General features: G+C 51.7%; 1 protein-coding gene across 1 annotated transcript; it reads left to right on the top strand.

Moving 5' to 3' along the window:
* The first annotated feature begins 21,763 nt into the window (after positions 1-21,763).
* LOC124249027 (BRD4-interacting chromatin-remodeling complex-associated protein-like) lies at positions 21,764-24,540 on the top strand. Its single transcript, XM_046679758.1, has 2 exons — positions 21,764-22,030; positions 22,165-24,540. Exon 2 carries the CDS (start codon positions 22,569-22,571, stop codon positions 23,502-23,504), a length of 936 nt encoding a protein of 311 aa, XP_046535714.1. The 5' UTR covers positions 21,764-22,030; positions 22,165-22,568; the 3' UTR covers positions 23,505-24,540.
* Positions 24,541-26,262: the final 1,722 nt, after the last annotated feature.

The raw sequence follows: 26,262 nt of genomic DNA, 5'->3' as shown, positions 1-26,262 counted from the left end.
TATTGAATAAAATATTTAAATTAAATTATACATTCACTTAACAGGAGAAAAAGAAATGAAAACCAGATGGACGGAATTTTCAAATTTCAAATAAAAAATGTTTTACTTCTAAAAGTATTCACGCATTTAAATTTTTTTCTAAAGTTAGGAAAATAAGATGCTTGAAGCATCAATTTGTTACTTACTTATTTCAATTTTTATATGAATATGTTGATTTTTGCTAAGATGAAATTAATTGATTTACTCTTTAAAAACATTTTTTCTTTTTGAGTCTTTTTTTTTATGCTTTCTGGTGAGGAAGATTGGCCCTGAGCTAACATCTGTTGCCAATATTCCTCTTTTTTATTTTTTTTGCCCCAAAGCCCCGGTACATAGTTGTATATACTAGTTGTAAATCCTTCTGGTTCCTCTATGTGGGATGGCACCACAGCGTGGCCGATGAGCGGTGCATATGTCTATGCCCAGGATCCGAACTGGAGAACCCCAGGCCATCGAAGTGGAGCATGGGAACCTAACTGCTACACCATCAGGCCAGCCCCTAAAAACCCTTTTTAGTTGCGATATAACATGCATACATTAAAGTAGATGAAATTTTCTTTACATACATTTACCCCTGGGTACCACCACCAAGATCCGCATAAGAACATTTCCAACCCCCCCAATTCCTGTTTGCTCCCCAGTCTATTCTCTCCGTCTCCCCGACCCGACATGACCCCTGCTGTGACTTTTATCACCATAAGTTAGTTTTGCCGATTCTAGAAGCCGCATAACGGAATCCTACAGTACATATTCCCTGGCGTCCGGCTTCTTTGGCTCAACACGACATCTGCGAGAGTCACTCGTGTTGCTGTGGGTGTTGGTAGTTCATCCTTTTCCGCTATCCATCACCAGTTCTTCGTCCGTCTGCTATGGAAGAGCACTTGGGCCATTTGCAGTTTGGGGCCGTTATAAGCAAGGCTGCCCTGAGCAGTCTTGAACACGACTCTTGTGGACACGTGTCTGCACTTCTCTAGGGCGGGCCCGGGGCCCCAGGCCGGAGCCCCTGCCGGCTCTGTCCTTCTTGCTCTGTGTGTGTCATCTCGGTTCTCATTGGTTCCCCCGTGGCAGGCTCAAGCCCCCAGCTGTCCACCTGGTGTTGACACTGATATGTTATGACCTCTCAACCTTGACAAGCCTACCCTGGAGCACACCCCCATCCCAGGCCAGTCCCGGGGCCCTCTCCCGAGTTTTCCAGCTTGGTCCACACTGTCACCCCCGACATGGGACACACCCCATGAGGCAGAAGTCAGCCTCCAGGCTCGCCTTTGCGTCACTGCCCCTGCGGTGCCACATCCAACCACGGACCCAACTTTAAACTCTCTTTGACATCTGTCCGCTGCTCACCATCCGCACGGGCCCTCCGGTTCCGGCCCGCTCGCCTCTCCTCACATAACTGCCAGCCTCCTAACTGGCCTCTTGGCTTGCGTCCTGCTTTCCTCCAATCGTTTCTCCAAATGGCAGCAAGATGCTCGTACAGCGTGAATCGGATCATGCTCTTCTTTTGAGCGTCTGCCCACTGCACCTGGCCCCGAGACCAGACTCCTAAATGGTCGTCTGCAAGGCCCTGTACCATCTGGCCGCCACCTGTCACGTGTCATCTTCCCCCGGCACGCTCTCAGTCCTTGGAACGTGCCACCTTTGTTTCTCCCTGGGGCCTTCTGCAGATCTGTTTCCTCAGTGTCTGGTTGTTAGTCTCTTGCGTATCCCTCTAAGATATTTTTTGCGTATATAAGCAAAAACAAATATATACATTTTTCCTCTCCACCTCCTTAAAGTTTTACAAAAACACTACATAGTATCCGCATGGTCCCGCACCTTGCTTAGCTTAGGATGTCCCGGCATGAGCTCTCCTGCCTCTTTCTCTACACCACTGAGGCTGTTCCACTGCACGGTAGACCGTCATTTTTTTACGCTACCCTTTTTCAATAGGCATTGTTTCCTTTTTTTTTTTTTTGCTATTAAAAACAATGTGACAATGAATAACTACGAATCTGTTATTTGACGTGTGTGAACAAACCCGTAGGATAAATTCCTAAAAGCAGAACGGCCGGGGTAACAGGTATGGGCCTTTTAAATTTAACGAATATTGCCAAAGTTTTCTTTATGTGGAGTTGCATCAGTTTATACTCACGCTAACATTTTCTGAAACCCTTACCAACACAGTGGATTGTCAAACTGGGATTTTTGTTAATCTGATGGGGGGAAAATATCTCATTTCTTTTGTGATGCATGAAATTGAGCATCTTTTTAGATGCTTAACAGCCATTTATTTTTCTTTTCCTGTGAACAATCTTTTTTGCCCCTTTTCTCACTGAGTTGTTGATCTTTTTCTTATTGATTTGTCAGAACACTTTATATATTAGGTAAATTAGCTCTTTGGGATTAGCCCAAATTAGCCCAATTTGTCTTTTGGCATTGAATTTAGTAAGGTTATTTTTAGCCAAAAGCGTTGTTTTTAAACACTCTTATGTTGTCAAACTTATCTATCTGACATTTTAGGACATTTGGGCTTTTCTTCATTATTAAAAGGGCTTTTAAGTCTGAAGTTATAAAAGGCACATGCCAGTTTTATTTTATGACATCTATGGTTTCATGTTATATGTCTGAATCTGTGACCTTTTTGGAGTTTCTCCCGGTTTAGATGTGAGGTAGAAATCAAACTTGATTTTTATCCCCTGTGGCCACCTGATTGTTCCTTCTCATCCTCTCATCTCAGCTTAAATGTCATCCCCTCTCTGACTGCCCAGTTCAAAGTGTTTTCTATCTCGGTCCAGCATCTGTGTCTTTCATAGAATTTATTGCAATTTGTAATTTTTAAAACGTTTGTTTGCTTTTTTTTGGTCCCTCCCACTAGGACGTCAGCTCCTCGTGGGCCGGGACAAGGTCTATCTCGCTCACTGTCACCCCCCCAGCAGCTTGCGAGGTGCCTTGTACGCAGCGGGGGTCCGTGGTGGACACGTGAAGTTGTCATCTTTGCCTTCCAGCCTCTGTTGCTCCTTCTTTGGGGATTAGCACTCTGCTTTAGCTTTGGGCAAAACCACGCCTCCATTGCCCTCGGTCCGTGTGGTTTGGGTAGCGTAGTTTCCACCCCTGGCTCCAGGAACGGAGTGTGACCAATCGGAGCCTCCCCCCCCCCCCCCCCCCCCCCCCCCGCCCGGCAACAGGAATTGGCCGGGACAGGCACATGACCCAAACTCAACCAAGGACACAATCTCGGGACCAGTGGGAATTACCGAGAGGCATCCTCACAGCAAAACGCCTTCCAGTGTCTTCTGCAGCCCTGGACTTTGTGGGACGAAGGGACCAGCCTCCTCGGCCTTAAAGACCTAGGAGAGCCACCTTGATCTCTCTCTTGTTGATCTTGAAAACAAAGGAATCTTGGAATTTCACGTCTGGGGTCTTTGGGGATTCAGTTAAAAGAGAAGTTTCTATTTCTTCCAATCCAACAAATATTTCTCGAGTTCTTATAAAGTAGGAGACTCGCCCCGAATCCCGGGATCGGCCTCAATTCCTGACCGGGATGTTCTTTCTGACACAGTGTGCTTCTAAGCTTTTTGGAATTAAAATAACATATATTACAGTTTTGTTTTTTTTTTTTAAGATTTTATTTGTTCCTTTTTCTCCCCAAAGCCCCCCAGTACATAGTTGTGTATTCTTCGTTGTGGGTTCTTCTAGTTGTGGCATGTGGGACACTGCCTCAGCGTGGTCTGATGAGCAGCGCCATGTCCGCGCCCAGGATTCGAACTAACGAAACACTGGGCCGCCTGCAGCGGAGCGAGCGAACTTAACCACTCGGCCACGGGGCCAGCCCCCATATATTACAGTTTTTAAAATACAAAAAATATAAAGGAAAACAAAAAAGGTCAGACAAGCCTTACTGACATTTAAAAAATAGTACAACGAACACTTATGCATGATTGGAAAAGTGAAGTCATTCAGAAAGACTCAAAAAATAGCCCCCTGGTGTAAGAAACCACCCCCAAACTCAGGGGATTCAAAGAATAAACTTTAAAAAAAGTTTACAGACAAAACAATGGCACCAAGTCTATATCTCTATTGATAGTTTCCTGCATTTGCTTCTAGAAAACTTTTATGCACATATAAGAATATTTATACATATATGCCAAAACATTGTTTTGCTTTTAATTTACAGAAGTGATTATAATATGCATTATGTTCTGCCCCTTCATGTTTTCATTTAATATCAGTAGAAAAATAGACAAGGGGTATGAACGCACAGAAAAGGAAATACAGATAGCTCATGAACCTATGAAAGGATGTTCAACCTCCTTATAATAAGAAAAAGGCAAATTAAAAGCGCACAGAGAGGTCATTTCTCACCTATCAGGTTGGCAAAAATCCGAGAGTCTGATGCACCTGGTGTTTGCAGGGCTGCAGGGGACAGGCCCTCGCACCTCGGCGGCGGAGGTGGGATCAGGAGACCCACGGAGGGCGATTCAACCGTGTCTGTCAAAGTGATGGACGTATATACCCTGTGACGCAATAGCTTCTGAAAAGCCCTCAGATATTTCTGCTCACGCACCAAATGGCATGTGCCTGGGCTCATGTTTAGAATAGAGGTTTTTTGAAAGAGAAGCTCTGTGAGGACAGGGACCTTGTTGGTCTTGCTCAACTCGGGGTCCCCAGCTCCTCCAACAGCCCTTTGAGCACAGCAGACACCACAGGGACAAGGCTCACTCGGTCTCCATATGCTCTCCGGTCTCGCCCAGCCTCCCCTGGATCAGGCTGGGACGATCTGCCTCATTCCAGGCCCATGAGACGTGCACAAGTGATGTCAGCCGCTTCCAGCCGGGCCCTTAAAAGTCACATGTGACCTTTCAGCTTTCTCTTTGTTTCCATGTCCATCTCCAAGACCACCTGTGGCAGACAGCACAGCAACAAGGTGGAGAAGGTCCTCGGTCTGCCTCACAATGCCCAGGCAAGAGGGCAACCTCGGCCGCAGGAAGTGGCTGGATCGGAGGGTCTGTTCCCACGGTGGAGCCTTTTCCTCCTGACTAAGCAGGCGCTCAGTAAGCGCTGGCTGAATACGCGCAGGCCGCCACGAGCAAGCAGGCTTGCGCACATAGCTGCACGAATGAGAGCAATTGTAGGCTACGTTTGCAACCACCACGTTGCTGGGCCCCAAAGTACACATTTAACATCCTGGTTGATGGTGGGAATTGTCCTCCAGAAAGTTTGCATCGCCCTATACTCCCCCAACATCTCACTCGGTTCCAGACACTATACTGGGTGCTTCGTACACGTGGAATAAACCCACCCTTACGACAGCCCTATGGGACGGGGGCTACTCTGGTCCCCACTTCACTGATGAAATGGCAGCACTGGGAAGTTAAATAATCTGCTCAAGGTCACGCAGCTGATAAGATGGGCAGTGTTTTTAAAATGACAAATTCCTGACATCCTACTTCTTTGATTGAACTGGCCGAGGCCCAGGAATCTGTATTCTAAAAAGACTCCCCACCTGCTACTGGTGTCGGTCAGCCCTGGGGATCAGCAGCCTGGGGCCCAAGTGGAACGCACTCAAGAGTCGTTTTGTTAAAGCAGCCGGGATGGAGGGGTACCTGGAGGGGCTTCTGCCTCACAGAGACTGAAGTGTCTGTCGAACAGGAATAAACTGACAGCAGCGAATTAAAACTGTGTACTTCCCTCTGTTTAAAAAAAAGGGGGGGGGGATTTATTCCAGGTATATATTGTATGGAATTTTCCAAGCCAGACCAACTTCTGTAGAGGTGTATTTAGAATATAGCTTCATCTGTGGGGCCCAGAGGCATAAGAGATTGAAATATGGTAAAAGTTCCTCTTTCACATGGAAGCCCGAATCGGGGCGGTGGTCCTACGCCATGAGGTTGTTGGGCGAGGGCCCCTAAGTGCTCCACTGTCATCCGCGTGTTTGTCCTCATTGCAAAGCCAAAACGGCAGAGCGCCCCGCTTGCGGTCCCTTGTTCTGCTCACAGCCCGTTGGCCGTACCGCAGTCCTGCGCCACTCCTCGCTGCAAGGGAGGCTGGGGGATGTCGTCCATTCTGAACAGCCCGTGCTCCTACGGAGCTTCTGTCGTCTCAGGAGGAGAAGCTGGTACCGTGGGGCCAGCTCAGGGTCTACCACTGGAGGCTGAATACGGCATTATTCAAGAGTTTAGAATCTCGATGCTGGAACAAAAGGGATTACTCATTCCTGGTAACACACTATGCCATATGGTTTCAGAATTTCAGCTGACCGTGACTGCCAATTTCAGGAGGCCCCACTTGGCTGGTCGTGGGGTTTGTGGTATGCTGTGTGGCGTGATCAGGCAACAAGATGTGTGGGTCCTCAGAGTAATCAACAGTAACAGATTAGAGCCAACGATGTTTATTTTTAAGTTTCTTCTCAAGGGTGTCTTCCTCAGTGTCAGAAAAGAGATTAATTAATATTTTGCTGATTATGTAAGAAGTTGCATGTAAGATTTCTTTGGGCTCCAAACTTCCAAGCTCTTTCAACGTCGTTTTAATGCCACAGGTATTCCAAGGGTCTAGGGCCTGCCTGCCTCACCTGCTCCTTATTCCAGCTCCATCTCTGGCATTAAAAGAGTTCCCCCCACCCCACTCCACCCCACTCACCCTCCACCTGAACACAACTTGGTCCCAAAGAAGGCTCCTCATTTGGAGAACCCACGCTAAGTCCGAGGCGCTCCGCCAGGTGCGTAATTTACCTTTCTGTGGCGATGACTATTGTTTTTACCTACCTAGCATCCATTTCCTCTTTCTCTGACATCAGCATCACAGTTTTCTTGCAGGACACTCTGCCTCCGCCTCGGTCCATGTGGCCTAGGTGGAGCTGACTTCGAGGCTCACCCACAGGCAGGTGACCTACGCCTGGCCACTCAGTGTTTCCCGTGCTCCCGGCCCCAGGGATTGGCTCAGGGAGAGACACGTGATCTGAGGCAGCCGGCGAGGCTCAGCTCGGAGCCATTGAGAAGGAGAAGGTCTTTATCAGCAGACCGGAAGCCAGTGCCGCTTGGCGGAGAGCCGCTGCTGTCCACCTGGGCCATCGTTTATTCATTCCTTCATTCAGCAGAGACTCACTGAGCGCCCACTATGGACAAGGCAGGATTCTAGGCACTGGGCTACAGCAGCAAAAAAAAAACCACACAAAATCTTTGCCTTCAACGAGCTAACATTCTAATGGGGAATACAGACAGTGCACAAATACGTAATGTGGTCAGGGGATAACAGGTGATTTGGAGAAAAAAAACGAGGGTGAGGAGGGCACGAGAATGGGGGATCGCTATTCTAATGGCCCAGTCTGGGAAGAACTCTTTGAGGAAGGATGTCAAGCAGACACCTGAGGGAGTGAGGGAACTACCGTGTTCTATCTTTGTGATGGGCATTTCCAAGTGGAGAGAACAGCAGATGCAAAGGCCCTGAGGCAAGAGCGTGTGTGTTGTGGAGTGTTTGAAGAATAACGAAGAAACTGGTGTGGCTAGAGCAGAGAGAGAAAGAGAGAGAGAGCAGATGGAGGCGAGGGGACAGACTATGACAGGCCTGGAAGGCCATGATGAAGATTGGTGACTTTATGCCGAGGGCACATGGGAGCCATCAGAGAGGTTAGAGCAGGGGAGGAACCCAATCAGATTTGCACTTTAGAAAACTCACTCTGGCTACATGGTGGGTGGCAGACTGGAGCGTGTGAAATGTGAGTTGGGAGGTGTTCTGGAGGCTCTGAGACAAGCCACCTGCAACCCGGAGTAACAATTTTCACATTTAAAACTCTGCATCAGTGTTTCCCAAACTTCAGTCATCCAACAACTACCTTCCTTGTGCGTGTCCCCTACTGCCTGCCCCATTATCTTCTTAAGGTTTTTCTTCAAATAAACACATTTATTTTACTTAAGTGTATTTATGTTCAAAGGAAACATTTTATCTCTACTGTATCAGTCAAGTCAGGCTGGGTTTCGCTGCAGTGACAAACAACCCCAGGGTCTGGGTGGGTTGATAACCATGACGGTTTATTTCTCGCCCATATTTCATGTAGGTGGCAGGTGGGCCATGGGCCATGCGTCCTCTCTCCTCTGGGATTCAGGATGAAGCAGCTGCCCATCCCTCTCCCAGCAGAGGGAAAAGAGCAAACGGCAGGACCGCACGCTGGCTCCCAGAGCTTCCACGTGGGGCTCAGCCCACGTGCTATTGGTGGAAGGAAGTCCCGCAGCCAAGGCTGACATCAGCAGGGAACCGCCAGGAGGAAGGCGAGAAACATTGACAATAATACAATCTACCATGTCTACTGCAGATGGAAAGTCAGCACCACTTGCCCTCAATAGAAGGCGGCCACAAAAAAACAAATATTAGGAAAACATTTTGCTTTATTAAATTGTGGCCAGATCACCTTGCCTTCTGAAGGCTCTAAGTCTGAGGCCCGCAGTCTTGTTGTTGAGAAGGGAAACAAGTACAGGTTAGAAGGGCATTGAAGCCAGATTAGTACTAAATGGACTGGTGGCCGGATGTAACCAGAACCACTGAGAGAACAGGGCACGTGATTTGATGGTGCAGCTGAAATCTCCCCGTGGCTCCACGGGCCTCCGCCGGCCCTCGGGGACACCGTTTTAGAATCGCTCTGGGCGACGATGGAAGGAAACGAAGAGTCTGAGGGGTGATGACAACGACAGCCACGAGCCGGCAGGTGCTCCCGGGGGGTGCAGTTTCACAAGTGGGCCCCCCGAAGTTGTGCGACCTGGCGGCCCTGGGGATGTCGTCCGTGGGTTCCCTCGTTCAGCCCTCCCCTCCGCTCCCCCAGGCAGGCAGCGCCGGCCGCACCTGCAGCTGGAAAACTGGCTCCAGACAACTTCAGCACCGCGCTGGAGACGCGGCCCGAGGGGACCAGGAGGCGCCCCCGGCGCGCGGACCCCCGGCCTGAAGCTGTGGTTTCGCGCTTGGCCACTTGGTGTCACTCTCTCCAAGCTGTCCGGAGACGCGCCGGAGGTGCTGGGCCGAGTGCTGAGGACGCCGGGCAGAGCCGCGTGCAGACTGGTCCCGAGGGGGCAGGGACCCCGTCCGATACCCCGCCCCTGGGTGTGCAGAGTCCCTGCCTGTGCCGGGCGTGCCCTGGGGCGTCGGGGAAGAGCTGGGTCCCCTCTGTGCACACCCTGAGCGACGGCGCTCACAGGCTCATCTCACGGAAGCCTCCTGGCAGCCCTGTCGTCTTCCCACGTAGATGAGGAAACTGAGACGGGGGAGCTGGATGGCTGCCCAGCTGATTGGCGGACAAGAACCTGAACCTGATTGGAACCCAGACCTGAGTTAGCAGCTTGGAGCTTTCAGGCCCAGCAAGTGCGTGGTGGGTCGACCGGATTAATTCTCACTTTTCATAGGGTGTAACTCCAACCTCCCAGCTCAGACTCTAATGGGATGGCGAGGAGGTCATCCGAGTGTTAGGGGAACGCTCGTTTTTGTCGTCGTTTTTTATTTAAAGCAGAAGTCAGTTTTCCTCTGACTACTAAGAAACCAGTGGGTCTACTTTTCAAGAATTTTTTAAACTACTACTATTCCTTGATAATTATTTTTCAAGAACTAGGAAATCCATCTGAGTAAAAGGAAGAAAAGAAAAGTTACTCCTAATTCACATCAGCCACGCAGAGACGAGCACAGCTGACACTTTGGAGCGCATCCTTCCAGACGTTTCTCTCTCATCTATCAGCGCATTAAAAACTTTAAAAAAAATTAATAAGAAAACATACTCACATGAAAAATAATTGAAAAGTTACCCAAAAATTTACAGCGACTCTTCTCCCTGTAACCCTTAGCGCCCCGCCCCCCAGCTCTCAGAGCCTGCGCTCCCCGGGAGCCATCCCGGCTGTGTCTCTGGGGTCGGGGGAGGGATGTCCAGAGGGCAGAGAAGGAACTGGTCCCTGGATTCCTTCAGTTGTTGCTCTAAATAGAAGCACACTACACACCCTTTTCTGCATTGGTTTTTTTTTTTTTTTAACTTAACAATGTACCTTGGAGATCTTTTCAGATCAGCAGCAGGAGAACATTCTTTACATATCCCATTGTCTGAATGTGATTTATTGGACTAGGCCCCTGGTGATAGTCATGTCGATGATTCCAGGCTGTGCTGTCACAAACAAGGCTGCAATTAGTACTCCTTTCACAGAAGCCGTTCCGGGTATGCGGATCTATTTCTGTAGGATAAATTCTTCGCAATTGAGCTTCCCCGTCATAGGGCAGGCGTATTTTTAAATTTTGCCACTTATTGTCTAAATGCTCTCTAAGGTCATACCAACCAACTGACACGCTGACCAACCACCTCCGTGCGCACTGCTTCCCCCACGTGCTCGCCCAGGCAGAGTCTTATCGGACTTCTCCATCTTCGCCCGGCTGGCTGGGGAAAAATGTGTTCGCTGTAGCTCTAATCTGTGTGTTCTTTTCTTTTAAGTCAGGTTAGGAATTGAAAAATATATCAAAAGCCCATTTGTATTTCTTTTCTGGTAGCAAAGCATCCAGGTCCTTTGTTTATTTTTTCTCTGGGACAATCGTCTTTTTTATTCATCTGTGAGAGCTCTTTATATACGAAGAAGATGAGGTCCTCATTTCTCATTTTGCTACAAGCATACATATTTAAAAATATAGATATATCACAGAAAAATGGGATCCCCCTGTGCACCATGTTTTTGAGGCCTGTAGTCGTTTGATAATATATTGTGAATTCCTTTCCATATCAGCAAATACGCCTTTGAGACAAAATTATTTGATTGGGACTTGTTTAAAAATCGCTCTGGGTACACTGGGAGCTCATCCAGTGTAAATAGCTGTAGATTTAGGTGAACACGAGTGTCAGAGGGAATTCTGAGGCATCCCATACGTGCCAGCTCTGTGTGGATGTCATTTGGTCCTCCCAGCAAAGGGGGGAGGTGAGTGACAGCAACCGCACCTTACAGACGGGGGCACTGAGCTGAGGCCCGGAGGGGTCACGGGATTTGCCCGAGGTCTCTGCGGATCTGCGGCGAGCTGGGATTCAAACCCACGGGAATTTGTCTGCCAGGCCTTTGCTGCCACCTTCCCTCACCTGAAATGCCCACATTCCCCACGAGGCTGGAGACAGCACGGCTCTGGGGCGAGTCTCCATCCTCCCTCCCCCAGCCCCAGGCTGGGGACAGCCATGCAGTTCAGGGACGAGGCCACTGGGAGGTGCCAGGGACCCATCCCTCGCCTGGTCTATGGGCTTGGGAAGAGGCCGGCCCGGCATTCTGGACGGGGACAATCCTTGGGGACTGATGATCCTGGGGGCTGGGTGGCTCAGGACCAGAGGGAATGTCTCCTGCCTCACCCAGGGCCGCCTGCTCAGCCTTGAGCTCCCCTGAGGGCACCCCCTCTGGCAGCCTACAGGGCCTCCCAGAAGTCTGGGCCCAACCCCCCCCCCCCACCCCCTGATCTGGGAGCTTGGATTCCAGCAGGCCCCAGCACTCCCGACAGTGGGGCCGCATAATCCTTTGCTGTGGGGGTCTGTCCTGAGCACTGCGGGATGTCGAGCAGCTTCCCTGGTCTCTACCCCTTAGAAGCCTGTAGTACCTCCCCTCAAGCTGTAACAGCTCAAAAAGTCTCCAGACATTGCCAAATCTAGACATTGCCAAACGGCCCTTGGTTCAGAACCCCTGCTGTGGACCCACGGGGCCCAGGCAGGTCACATAAGTGACCGAAGCCAGTCTGCCATAAGGTTATTAATTAACACTTTGGGAGGTGGGGACTGACACCATCTCTGCTTTATAGGGGGAAACTGAGGCCCAGAGAGGTTCAGCGGCTTGGCCAAAGCCACACAGCCTGTATGTAACAGAGATAGGAGCTTGAACCCAGGTTGTCAGGCTCTAGCATCTCTGCCCCTAATCCCTGTGCTGTACTGTCCCTCAGGAAAGTAGGCGTTCTTTGTGCATCAGATCCACAGAAATATTCTCCTCTTCCACAAAGAAACAGCTTCTTTCCCAGTTTCCTCTCTACCTGTCTTTGTTTTCCCACTTTTCTTGAGAGTCAGGTACAGGAGATTGTTCATTTTCCTTGTAATTGTAGTACGAGGAAAACCCCAGCCCAAAATGTCGTGAGCGACGGCAGCTGACCCAACCCCAGCATCGGGGGCCCTGGGGGTGGCGGGGCCCGTGGTGTCCCAGGGGGCTCAGCCCGCTCAGGCCTGGCGCATTGTCTCCTGGCACGTACGCTGGCCCAGTTTTGCAAGAGAAACCAGAAACTTAGATTTTCAATGTGAAATTTCCTAATTTTTAAATAATGACAATTACTTAAAAAAATGAAAAATCCTGTGACAACCAAACAAAACAAGCCTGGAGCCCGGAGGTGGCCTCAGAGCTGCCAGTTTGCAACTGTCCTAAAGGGCACCTTCGACATCCAGGGCCAGAAGCTTTCCCTCAGTGCCACTGCCTCTCACCACCATGTATTGATTAATTCCTTTTCATCTGCAGCCGTGCATTCATTTCGTGCATGCATCCCACCCACCCTCTCATCCCTCCATCCATCCACCTGCCCACCTATCCATCCATCCATCTGTCCATCCATCCATCGATCCATCCACCCATCCACCCACCCATCTATCCTCCATCCATCCATCCATCCACTCACCCATCCATCCACTCACCCATCAATCTATCCTCACATCCATCTATCTATCCATCCATCCATCCACCTATCCATCCATCCATCCATCCATCCATCCATTCACCCATTCATCCATCCACTCATCCATCCATCCATCCACTCACTCATCCATCCACTCACCCATCAATCTATCCTCACATCCATCTATCTATCCATCCATCCATCCACCTATCCATCCATCCATCCATCCATCCACCCATTACCCATTTGTTAGTTCATTTACTCAACCATTACTATTAGGCCCTTGTTGTGTGCTAGACCCTAGCTCTGGCCTGGGTCCTAGGCCAAGCCCTGGGGATATGGAGAAGATTGTCACCCAGTTCCTCTAGAAACTCACCATCTAGTTGAGTAGAAATGAGAAGGAGGCCAATCATAGACAAGAACGGAACCAAATGGTGTTAAATTCACACTCTGCCATTTACCAGCTGGGCAACCTTAGGCAAACTATTAAACCCTTGGAGCCTCAGTTTCCCCCTCTGTGAAATGGGGCTAACAGTAGTAACCTACCGCTTGCTCACAGGCAGGTGTCAGAACCAGGTCAGGTTAGGTAATACACGTGAGGTGGGGCACAGACATGGGGTGTGATGCATGTCAGGCCACAGGCAGTGGGGCCGTGCTGTCAGGCAGGGTTGCCAGCCCAGTCTGGGGTGCACGGGAAGCATCCAGAATGTCCCCCGTGCCCCGTGTCGGGAGAGGGGTTGCTTTGTCATTATTCTGCACAACTTCCCCCTGGTTGACTGACCCCTCCGCCGCCTGGGACGTGCTGGTTTTCCCACTCTTGCTTCATTTCTAAAGGGCAGTTCTTTCTCGGGCCGCCCAGCCCCGCCCGGCCCCGCCCGTTTGTGGGAGAGCTGCATGGAACAGAAAGGGCTCCGGGCGCCCTCTTCTCTAGATTTGTTGTTATTTTTTCCCATTTAAATTGAAACCATGCTTATTAACCAAGATTAGGAAAAAAACACATCAAACAAGAAAGAAGAAAAATTATTCTTTGTCCCATCCTTCCAATGTGACCACACTGAACATTCTGTTTTTCAATTTCTCCTGAGCGGGGGTATCGGGCTGTGTGTGTGTGTGTGTGTGTGTGTGTGTGTGCTCATGGTCGTAAATCATGCCGCTCAACTTTAGGGATGTGTTTTAAACACTTTTCCAACCTATCAGAAGCACTTCCCCTGACTGCTCACCTCCACGAGCAGGTTTGCAGGGCTGTGCTTGTTAATCCAGCAGAGGTTCAGCTAGCGCCTGCTCAGGTCTGCGGGAGGCACACAAAGTGTGACCACGCAGCGGCCTTTCCTGCACGCAGGCCCTGCGCCCACGCCGTTCTCGTCACCCTCATTAAATTTCTTCTTCCTCGCGACAGTCCTGTGAGGTGGGCACCACCGTAACGCCCATTTTCCAGATGAGAAAACTGCGGCTCAGGGTGGGGGAGCCAGCATTCGAATCCAGGTGGGCCAGTCACAGAGCCTGGACTCTGGCCATCCTGGACTATTGTGTCACCCCCAAATAGGTGACCCCCATCCAGAGGGATCGGAGCTGGAACAGGGAATGGACGGGAGCATGTGACAGCCCCAAGGAGGCTCCAGACCCTTCCAAGGGCATCAGGGAAGGCCTCCTGGAGGAGGAGATGACATCCCAGCTGAGGAGGTGGGAGGTGAGGGTGCTGCAGGCAGAGGGACCTGAGGTCAGAGCGGGCATGCAGGGCTGACAAGCCGATGACACGGACCTGGTTGCAGAGGTGGGCAGGGCCAGGTCATGAGGGGTTGTGGGCCCTGGGAATCCTGGGGCACCCTGGGGAGCCCCAGACGGGGTTTCAGCTGGGATGTGGCGAGACTGGGGAGGCCCCCCTGAGGCCGGGCAGTGCCTGTCTGTCCCCTAAGTAGCGCCCAGCACTGTGGGCACTTCTTGCCTGTTTGTCACCTGTCCGCTGTTCCAGACTGAGGAAAGTTCTGGAAGGTGGGGACCTGGACTGACTTGTTCATTTCTGTGGCCAGGGCCCTCGGTCAGAGCGAGGCAGGTAAAATCCTGGGAGGAGATGACGGTGGGCAGCGTGTCGAGACTGTGCCAGTGTCGTCTGCCACGGCCATGGGGACGGATGGCCGCTGCGCCCCCAGCTCCCCAGGGGCCAGGCCCCTCCGGGATGTGCCCGGTGGGGCCTGAGCTGTGCCCGGACTTCGCTCTGACTTGCCCACAGCATCTTGTTTGGTTTAGGAGGGGCCCGGTCAACAAGCCAGCCCTCCCGCGCCCCTCGATGGCTTCTGAAGGTCAAAGGAGGCGATGAGGAGCCACCTTCCGCCCGCCTGGCCCAGGGCCACCTCCCCTTGTCCACACTGCCCGCGCCCTGCCGGAGGAGGGGGAGGCTCTGGGCCGCTGTCCCCCCAGCTTGGCCTCCGAGGTAACCGTGGACTTCTGTCCCCCTCGGCCAAGCCCGCGGTCTTATCAGCTCAAACACTTCAGAGTTCAGGCCAAGAAGCCAAAGTCAATTTTGAAAAAGTCTTTAAAAGGCCCAAACAAAACACCCGGGAGCAGGGAGGGCGGGATGAGGCTGGGGAAGGGCCAGCCCCCAGGGTTCTTTGACAGACTCCGAGGGACTCCGGTGACTCTCCTGGGCCCCAAGATGTCCGGCGAGGAGAGTCCCCACTGTCCTGCGGCAGGAGCCGAAAGCGGGCCGCCCTGGTGTCCCTCAGCAGGACGAAGGGGGGAAGGGACAATAACACGCCACATGGCCTTTAAAAGGAGCAAAACCGCTCAACGTGCAGTGATACGGAAACAGACTGTAAAGTAGAAAAAAGAAAAAGCAAAGGTATAAAGCAGCATGTACGATCGGGGCCTTTTCCTGTAAACAGAAAATGTGGGCATCTCTTTCCCTACATGCCTGTTTACATACAGGAACTTTCTGGAAGCATCTACTGGATATCTGGAAATGTTAGCTGCCTCTAAGTCAAGAGTCGGAGGGAGACAGACTCCTCATTATGCAGTCTTTGTACTTTTTGAATTACTTAATACCATGTTAATGTAATAGTCTAGAAATAAATAAACTAAATAAGAATATTAGTGATTTTGTTCCAGACAAATGGCCAATAGGACAAAAGATGTGGAGGGAAATGGCTGTAGAAAGTATTGTGAATTTAGCACAGATCAGATTATTCAAGGTCTAGCTCAAGGGGACATCTAGGCCTGTTTAGATCCCTCCCTGTAGGGTTAGCCACACTCACACAAGGCTCTTGGAGTTCTCTCACGGTTTAGAAACCTGGCTGCTTAAAATGCACTTTCAAAACCTCCTCTCGTTGAACCTCGTGAAGATGCTATAAAGTAGAATCGATCGCTGTGTACATTGATTCATTGATTGATCCAACGAGTATTTGTTGGTTTAGGTGATGACAAGGTAGCGATGAACAAGACCATCAAGATCCCTGATCTCCTGGAGTCAGTGGGTCAAGAGGGAGAGTCAAACCAATAATGAGTGAGCAGCAGCAGCGACATGAGGAACAATTTGGCCATTTCAGATGGTTAGAGGCGCTGGGAAGAAAATGAGACCAGTGAAGGTAACTGACGATGGCTGGCGTGGGGAGGGGTCAGTGAGGGGCACTCAGAGGAGGTGACCCCCGAATTGAGACATGAATGAGAAAAAAGAACCATCCCAAGAAAATCAGGGAGAGGATGGTTCCAGGCAGCAGGAATGGCCTGTGCAAAGGCCCTGAGGCTACACCAAGCTTTGCTTATGGGAGAAACAGGATGGTGGCCAGTGTGGCTGGAACTTAGGAAACCAAAGAGTGTTGGGAGATCCAGTTGGAGAGGTCAGCAGGGGCTGATCCTGTCAGCCTTGAGCACACATTTAACAGTGGCAGAGCCAGGATTCCCATCCGGGTTCCCGCACTTTGCATCCAGTCCTCTAAACATTCACACATGTCTATAGGAGGCGAGGACGTGAAACAATGTGTCTGCCATACAGCGCAGCCGGTGTTCCGAGAACACTGTGTGCTGTCTTAAATTGCACAGAAAAGCACACACATCGCACAGCGAATTCTCACCAAGTGGACGAACACGTGAAATCAGCACCCAGATGAACGAACAGAACGTTCCAGAAGGCCCCTCCCCATCCCCTCCCAGTAGATCCTCCCCCAGGGTTAACCACGGCCTTGAATTCTGACTCCGCACGTTGCTGTTGCTCCTTTTGAACGTCACATAAGTGGAAGCAGGCGGCACGCGCTCCTTGGCGCCCGGCTCCTCGCCTCGGTTCCCGCGGTTCCCAGCGCCCGGCAGTCGCAGCCCAGCCCGGGGGCGCGCGAGGCTGGAGGTGGCCGGGGCGCAGCTCCGGGGACGTCCTCGTGGGAAAAGGGCGGGTCCAGCAGCCCCTGCGAGGCCGCCCCAGTCCTGCTGGGCGGAGCAAGTCCTCTCCTCTCCGTAGAGTCACAAGGACCCCAGAAATCACTTTAAATTTTCTCCAAACGAGAGCGCGCTAGGAGCGCTCAGTGCATCCAAGCAGCTGCCGGGTGGAGGGGACATAAAGGGTGAGCCCGCTGAGTCACCTTGCTGTTCGGACCCTCGCCCTCTGCCTCCTCCTTTCGGCCCTGCGTGCGCGTGAAATCGTGCAAGTTCAGTGCCCGGAGGACGCGATTCCACCCAGCGGAGTATTATTCAGCCGTGAAAAGGAACGCAGTGTGGACACACGCTACCGCACGACACGCTATGACACGGATGGACCTCAAAGACGCTCTGGGGGGACAAGGCCAGGCGCAGACCCCCTGCCCCCCCAGCCCCGCGGCCGGACTCCACGTGGACGACCCGGCGGGGTGCAAAGCGGGGCAGACGGGGGTGGAGGCGGGGGCTGCTAGGGGGCGGGTTCTTTTCCGGGGAGGACGATGATCTAAAATTAGACAGTGATGATGGGCGGCCACGCGGTGAAGACGCCGAGACCCACCGGACTGTGTACTTCAAAACGGTGAATTTTGTGGTATGTGAATTATATCTCAATAAAGCTATTTTTCAAAAAAGATGATCATGAGGGCTGGGAGATCCAGCTTTGAGCCTCTGTAGAAAATATGCTGTGTGAACAGGACTGCATCTGGCTGTGCCTCAGTTTCCTCATCTGTAAATTGGTGGCTATTTAATAATCGGTTGGACTCGTAGGTTTTTGGGAGATTAAAAGATTCAGTCCTGCGGCTGGATCGGGCAAGGACACGTGGCTGGAGCAGAGGGAACGAGGGAAGCCAGGCGGGAACCGCAGTTGAGTGCGTCCAGAATCCAGCCTCTCCTCCTAGCCTCCACGCCCGGCCCTGGTCTGGCCCCCATTGTCTTGTGCCGGGACTTCTGCGGTAGGGCCTCAGTGGCCTCCGCTCTTGTCCCCCACCCTGCCGCCTGCACGCACACAGTCCATTCACCTCACGCAGCCAGAGGGGGTCTCTAAAATCTAAGTCCGACCATGTCCCTCCTTTGCTCGGAACCCTCCATGTCTCCCACCTCACTCAGAGTAAAAGCCGAAGATCCTACGAGGCCCTACAAGATTCGTACCCCATCACCTCCCTGGCCTCACCTCTCCCTCCCCCTTGCTCACTCCTCTCCAGCCGCACTAGAGGAACAGCCCTGCCGCAGGGCCTTTGCACTGGCTGTGCTCTCTGGCTGGAACATTCTTCCTGCCGATATCCTCAAGGCTTGCTTCCTCACCTGCTTCAGGTGTTGGCTCAAATGTTGCCTTCCCAGGAAGGCCCTTCTTGACCACGTATAACAGTCTCTCTCAACTTTTGCTGCCTTATTTTTCTCCATAGAATTTGTCACTAGCTGGCATTTTATATATTTTTTCTCCTTTCAATCATCATCTGTCTTCACAATTGGAACATAAGTTCCATGAAGTGAGGAATCTTTGTTTTGTTCCAGCTCTAAGTTCCGTGCTGGCACAGAGGAAGTGCTCGGTAAATATTGGTTGAGCGAATGAAGTATAAAGAAAAAGAAGTGGGTGCAGCAGTCCTGGTGGAGGGTGACAAGGAGTGGTGGGGACTGTGGCAAACTCGTAGCCCTTGTCCCATCTGAAAGCTACAACTAGCCCCTCGGCTACAGCCTAAGTTTCCATGTGGAATGTGGGCCACTGTGGCCAAGCCCTAAGGATTCCAAGGGAAGCCAGAAACGTCTATGTTTACGTGAAATATCTTGATTTTGAAACTATTGCTGATCGCAAATCCACATCTGCTGGCTACCTGGGTGGGAGACTGCGCTTCGTGACCTCTAATCTGGGTCAAAGTGCGTCCAGTGAGTTTCGTGGAGCCCCACGTTCCTGGGAGAGCTGCCTGGGGTTCCCAGGGAGGGTGTTGAGTCCGCAGACTCGGCCTCTAAGTGCTTCTGAGAAACAAGTGGCATTTCCCTGTTTAGGTTCTCCAGGAGATCGTATTTCTTGTTTCAGGCTGAGCTCCGTTCTTGTCTCACACCCTCAGTTCCACCCTCACATTTACACCGGGCCTGGGCATCTCTCCTTCACTCCGGAGCAAAGATCAAAAGTAAATATTGGCAGAACATTGGTTTTACTGTGACCCCGATAAGGAACAGCATAAAACGGAAATAGCGAGATTTTATTGCTCCGCCCACAGCTTCCACCCGCCGCCTCCCTCAATATTTACTTATTAATTTCACTGCATCCAAAGTCTCCATGTTGATTTTGTGGCGACCAGGGCTGCTGCACAGGGTGGGCCCTGCCCCGCTCCCGGGGTTCCGTTCTATGAAGGAGCCCGCGAATGGTACCCCCCGGAGTTGTCCCGTGGTGCCCGGGTGCATTTCTGTCGATCTTCCCATTTCCTTGGCTGTGGTGCATAGAATCCTTTTTGCTTCGGCAGATGTTTTCTGCTTTGTGAAAGTAGCACGAGCACATGGAGAGGAATTCAAACAGAACAGAAGGGTCGTGGTGGGAAAGCTGTCCTCCCAGCCTCTGTCTGGCTGTTCCCAGCGCCTCTCTCTGCAAGTTCCTGCCGTTGCTGGCTCCTCGTGCATCCTTTCACGTCTGTAAATAATACTCTCTCTCCACACACGTGTATCACCCCACATGCAGACATGTATGCAGTGTCGTCTCTCCCTCTGTTTCCCATGTTTCTGTATCACTTCTTTTTGTGTCAGTGGTTTATACGGGGGATCAACTCTGGTCCTCAGGCCTAATCTCACCCCGCTGCCTGTTTTTGCACAGCCTGCAAGCTGATGATGATTTTGACATTTTCTTACATTTTTAAGTGGTTGAAAAAAATCAGAAGAAGGGTAACACTTTATGACACGTGAAAATTCTATGACGTGAAAATCTCAGTGTCCACGGATAAAGTTTTATTGGGACGTGGTCCTGTCCGTGTGTCGACATGCTGTCTGTGGCTGCGGGATTGAGTTGATGCAACAGGGACCGTGGGCCCCGCAAAGCCCAGAGTGTTTCCTCTGTGGCGCTTTACGGATGAAGTCTGCTGACCGCTGGTTTGTACTGTGCGCTGCTCTGCTCTCTTCTGTGCCCGTAGATCCCGGGGGTCTCTCGATATCAGCATATATTGATCTATCTCATTTCTTTCGACAAAGCCGCCAGCATATTTCATTATATCGCGAGGCCAGAGTTTATTTATCCAGTGTTTACGATGGACTCCCAAATTCTTGTTTAAGTGACAAGAGTTCGTGTCTTCGGAAAGTTTAAAAATTCCTGACAAGGACAAGAAATCTCCTGTGGTCCCTCTGTTTATTATTTATATCTTGTTCTTTCAGAAATAGGATTTGCGGCCGCTTGCAACAGGAGGGCCAGACCCCATAAAACCGTAAAACCACGGAGACAGAGGTGAAATACCAGGAAGGCTGGGAGTCAAGATTCCTGCCCTTCCCGGACGAGGAGCCTGGATTATATTTGAGCTCGAGGCTTGATTTGAATCATATTTGCAGATGATGCAAAAATCTTTGTGGGTGTTTATTTTCCTCAAGAGGGAGTCTGAAGGCAGAAGGCCTCGGAGAAGTTGGAAGAAGTGCCAAGCAGGATAACACAGAACAGGGCTTCCTACCCTTACAGTGGCCAGATCTCGAAGTAAATGAACTATTATTTACTTAATAGTTTTCTTTAACTCAAATAATTTTCAAAAAACCTTAAATACAATGGTTTCATCTGAAGAAATAATATTCAGGAATTCACAGTTCTGCTGAATCAGCTATGTATGTATTTTTTTTTCAAATATGTGTAAATACCTAATAAACACTAAAATTTATAAAACCCCACAACTTCATCCGTGTACCACCTACAATAATCCTGGAAACGTGCAGTGGGGCCTTTGCTAAATGTTTCAAAACGCTGGGGTGTCGGAGCCTGGGGTCGTCTTGCCAACTCCCATTTCCCCCTTCCTTCCTGCTGACGGAACCCTGACTTTGTTCTGCTGGCCGTGTGCCCAGCCCTCGGGAATAACCCACGTTTGGTTTAAGGCACCATGGCTCTCCGATTGGACCTGTGGTTGGTCTAGGGGTGGTCATGTGACCCAGTTCTGGCCAAAGGGAAGTTCTGCTGGGGGCTTCTGGGAAAGAATTTCCTCTCTGATAAGAAAGAGGAACATAAAGAGAGACCTATTTGCCCCTCTTCTTCCCCTCTTGCTTTGGACATGCTGTGTGAAGAGGTGATGAGTGAGCTGTGGCAGCCATCTTGTGACACAAGATGACCAGCCTAAGGATGAGTTGCTGACTTGCAACTTGACGGCGGAGAGGGAGGGTGCAAAGAGCCTTGATCCTTTGTGACAACCTTGAGATGTCAAATACACCCTAGGGTTTCTAATCTCCAGATGTCTTTTAAATAAACAATAAATGTTATTATAAACTGTAATAATGGAGCCTCTGAAACTATCCTAATGTGTCCACTTGGCTGTGTCCTTTAGAGCTGGACTCCAAGAACACACTCATGGTCATATTCCAGCTCCACCAAATAGCTCTGTTACCCCAGGAAAGTGACAACTTTTCTAAGCCTCAGTTTTCCATCCATAAAATATAAATAGTACTACTACTTATCTTAGTGATTTTTTAAGAAAAAAAATTTTAAATTGATTTAAAGCACTCAGAATACATTTTATTAGTATTATCTCTTTAGTATTCATACAATCCTCTAAAAATAGGGAGAAAGGCAACACGGACCGAGACAGGAAGTTGACAGCACTTAATTAAAGGCCACCAGTTGGGCACAAGAAGAGCAGAAAATGATCTGAGTGTCAGAGCTGACCGCAAGCTGTCAATGAGTCATCGCTTCAGTGGAGAAGCTCGGTGCGAGCCCGGGGACTGGGCCTCGTGTGTGATAGGCAGACTCCTGGCCTCGAACATTCTGCTTCCGTGATTCATGCCTCACAGCTTTCCAGGAGCACAGACCCTCCGTTGGGTAATCTCGTCTTTTTAAAGGATGTGGGAAGCTGTCCTGGGTCCAGAGGCACGGACACCGTGGTCTGGGGGCTGTTTACGTAAGAGGGGGGAGGATTCGGGGCAAGGTCATCACTCATTGCGGCTTCTGTTTAGTTTACAGAGCAGCTGTTGGCCGTGTCTGCAGCAGCCCGAGTGGAAGGAAATAGACCGGGAGGTGTGGCCGAGAAGGAGCACTGAGTGGTGAGTCACTAAACTCGTGACTCCACCATGTGACCCGGGGAAGTTTCCTCTCCCTTCCAGACCCCAGTGTCTCCGTACGTGTTGGGGCTCCAGGGCAGCCTGTGGTCCCCAGGAGGTGACTGGGACAGACAGACATGCGTTTGGCTGCAAGTAACTGGAAACCCAACTGACGGCAGCTCAAACAAGCAAGGGTTCTTTTCCCCACGTGACAGAGCTGAGAGGCAGGCAGCTGCTGACCTGGATTCAGCGGCTCGAGACGGTCAGAGCTCTCGCTGGCGTCTCTGCGGTTCTGTTGGCTTCTCCCTCAGGGTTTCAGGATGAGGCTTCAGCACTTCTCAAGGCAGGAAAGAGGAGGAAGGGCAGCACCAGCCACATCTGCCCCTTCACCCCGAAGTACAAGCTTTCCCAGAGCCCTGGCGCCCCCTGTACCCCCCTCGGCAGGCCGGTCAGTGCCTGACCTCAGGCCCAGCCCAGCCGCAAGGGATGCTGGGAAAACGAGGGTCTGGTCCCCGCCGTGGAAGGTGAGAGGAAGGAGGGAATGGATGCTGTGCCTGCCGACCACAGGGTCCCGGGGTGGCAAATCCCCAATCTTGGCCCCCAAGGCCTTGGGCATCTGGAGCCACTATTGTCCCCCTGTGCCGCCCTCCCCCACAACTACAGTGGAAGCTGTGACAAGAAGGCCGGAGTTCGAATCCTGCCTCTGCCGAAGACTCTCTGTGGGGCTGCAGCCGGCCCTGCCCTCCTCCGAGACTTCACGTCCCAAGGGAGCAGAAAATAAAGGCTGCCTCCTAACCGGGGCTCCAGGGCCGGCCTGGGGGCAAGCCACCGGGCGCCTCGCTCTGCTGCCTCCGGCTTGGGGCTCTCACGGCTTCAGGCCAGGGGCTTTGTTTCCATCGCCGGCTCCTGCGGACCCGAGGCGGCTCTGCGCCGTTCGTCAAGCCCGTGTGCCGGCCTCGCGGCCCTCTGGCCTCATTCCCTGCCATCTGTGTCCTCCTCCTCACCTGGTGCCACTAGCCACCCTTCTCCTCCCAGGTGCTCTGGGTCACTCTCCCCACAGAAGGGCAGGACCCTCCTCTGCAGGCGCCGGCTGCCGGCCGCCCTCTCCAAGGCTGAGCCACAAGGCCCTCCTGGAAGTGGCTCTGGGGGCATATCTGCAGGGCCACCCCTTTACTTTTGTCTTCAAATACCTGATTACCGTCTCTTGGTGGCACATTTTGGGGCAAAACTTCAGAATGTTGGCAATATGGAGATGAGGCGATGCTGCAGAGGGGGGACAAGCTCGGGCTTTGGAGTCAGTGTTTCATCATCTAACTGCTGTGTGGCCTTGGGCAATTCACTTCACCTCTCTGAGCCTCAGTTTTGTTTTACGTAAAGTAAGAACCACAGTATTGACTTCCTGGTGCTGTTGTGAGGATAATAGGCTGGGAGAAGGCTCAGCCCAGGGTCTGACGCCTGGTAATCCTTTAGTAAATGGTAGTTGTTATTAGAATATCAAAACTCCAATGAAAATGAACTTTTGGGGAATGAAAACAAAGGGCTGCCTCTTCCCGGAAGCCAGTGCTGCTTTTCTCTCCTTTCACCTCGCGGAGCACTTTACATGGATTTCTCGCCGTCTGCTCTGGCTGTAGCTATTTGTTTTCCAGAAATGGTTTAAGAACTAAAGTGTTCGTGCGCGTGCGTGTGTGTGTGAATGCATTGGTTTACGTAAGTCTTGACATGGGCTCGGCTTCAGGAATGGCTGGATCCAGATGTGCACCTGTTGTTCAGGAGCCCTGCTCTCTCAGCTCTCAGCTCTGATGCTTCCGTGTCAGTTAGGGTCACCCATGTGGTGGCAAAGAGTCCCAGCATCCCCGGGCTTTCACTCTGCCTTGTCAGCGAGCCAAATGGATAGAAGCTGACTTTGCTGTGTGGTCCCAGCCCAAGTCTGCGGGTTGCCTCTGGTTGGCTGGCCTTGGGTCATGTGCCCATCCCAGAACCAATCCCTGGGCCCGAGGGTGGCTTATGCTCTTGGCTGCAGCTCTGGGTGGGGAGACAGCCCGCTCCCTCCTCAGCCGCAGGAAGAGAGAGAGTGGGGAGGAGGGGTGCCCTGGAGGAAAACTGGGGTGCTGTTACCTGAAGACGGGGACATGGACAGAGGTCAGGGACAAGCAACAGTGGGCCGTTCCCCCCTTCTGCAGCTTTCCTGCTGTCTCTGTCCTGCGTGTCCTTTGGACATGCTTGATGCTCAATAAATGTTGAATGAATGAGTGATCGGACAAGTAAACCATCAAAGAAGAAGTCTGTCTGATTTCTCTGGAAGGGCGTGGCCGTGGGGGCAGTTTCTCGGGAGGAATAAAGCAGCTTCCGATTGTTCCTGTCCTGCCCGTTTTTATTCTAATCTCATGGTTGGCATCGTTTCAGACTCGAAGGCCTTGATTCTGCCTGCCTGGGTGCAGAGCGCGGCCGCCCACCGCAGGCCCGGGCCGATGGCCTGGATCAGGAGAGGCTCACCCCCGGATGGGGCCCGGGCCCGAGGCCAGGAGGCCAGGAGGCCAGGAGGCCGGCCCGAGGCGAGGGGCAGGGGCTGGCGGAGGCGCCCTGGCTGCTCTCTCCTCCTCACGGGCCACGCTTTCACCCGCTCCTCCTTCCCACCCGGAGCTTCTGCAGAATCCTGTCAGGCCTGAGTCACCGGGGGACGATGGGCCAGGCTGGGCCGCTGGGAGGGGGTGGCTCGGGGCCTGGGGCTCAGCCCGGGGTGGTCCGGGGAGAACCTGGCGCTGTGTAGCCAGACCTCCTAGCTTTTTTAAAGAGCCCTTATGTTTCAGAGAGTTTTGGGTTCACAACGAAATCGAGTGGAAGTCACAGAGAGTTCCCATAGGACCCTGCCCCCCAGACTCCCCTACTTTCAACTCCTCCCCCCCAGAGCGGGACGTTTGCTACAGTCAATGAGCCACGTGGCACATCCCTGTCACTCAGGGTCAGCGTTCGCCTCAGGGCTCAGCTCACTCTTGCTGTTGTACGTTTTGTGGGTTTGGACAAAGGTGCCGTGCCATGTGTCCGCCCTGATAGTGTCATGTATCGTAGTTCCCCCAACAAACATCTCGGTGCTCCGCCCGTTCCTCCCTCCCTCCGTGCTGACCCCTGGCCCCCGCTGATCTTCCTAGTGTCTCCATAGCTCTGCCTTTTCCAGGCCTTTTCATTTTTCTTGCTGCTTTTTCTTGCAATATCCATAGCTTTGACTAGACTGCAGCATCGGATGCCCAGACCGGTCTGGTTAAATATTCTGAATATTATTCCAGGAAATATTCCTTTCTTTAAATGATGGTGATAAATTCTAATTTTTTGAAAACACCATGCAGGCCAACCCAGATAGGCTGTGGGCTGCATTTGGCCTTTGGGCCACCCGTCTGAGATTCAGATGTGGGGATTGAGAAGAATGAGGTTGGAGTCTGGAAGACCTGTTCCAGCTCGGCCACGTCCTAGCTGTGTGACCTTGGGCTAGTCAGTTTGCCTCTCTGAGCCCATCAGTCAAGTGAAGGCCTTGAGCATGGGATTGTGGAGCTGGGGACCCGTCCAGTGCCAATCTCAGAATTTTGACGTCCTGGCATTTGCACAGGTTCCCCCGGATTATGGTGTGCGCAACAAACCAAAACATAGATGCAATGCTCTTAGAAAATTGGAAGACAGTAGAAACATCAAAAGTCCCCAGAAATATACAGGCTTTTGGGGTAGAGAGAAACAAGACACTGGTGGACTGAGACTTGATGCCTGCCTGGCCGGGCAAAGAGAAAATCAATTTCTGTGCATCCCAGAAACCCTCCATTACAACTACCATCTTGACGCAGGCTCACGTTGATTCAGAGTTAGGAGCCAGGCTCTGGAGCCAGGCTGCCTGGGGTCTAATCTCCATTCTGCTGTGTATTAGCTGTGTGACCCTGAGCAAGCAACTTAACCTCTCTGTGCATCAGAGCCTCAGGGGTGCTGTTCTCATCATGGTCTGTGTGATTGGCACCCCCGAGCTAGGCAGTGCAT

The sequence above is a fragment of the Equus quagga genome, chromosome 12, assembly GCF_021613505.1.
Source record: "Equus quagga isolate Etosha38 chromosome 12, UCLA_HA_Equagga_1.0, whole genome shotgun sequence".
Taxonomy (NCBI): domain Eukaryota; kingdom Metazoa; phylum Chordata; class Mammalia; order Perissodactyla; family Equidae; genus Equus; species Equus quagga.
The sequence above is the reverse complement of the archived record's forward strand: the minus strand, read 5'-3'. Positions and strand labels throughout refer to the sequence as shown.

Bases quoted from the DNA above. Each gene is read 5' to 3' on its own strand.
- LOC124249027 (XM_046679758.1), top strand. From the start codon at position 22,569: ATGAGGCTTCAGCACTTCTCAAGGCAGGAAAGAGGAGGAAGGGCAGCA.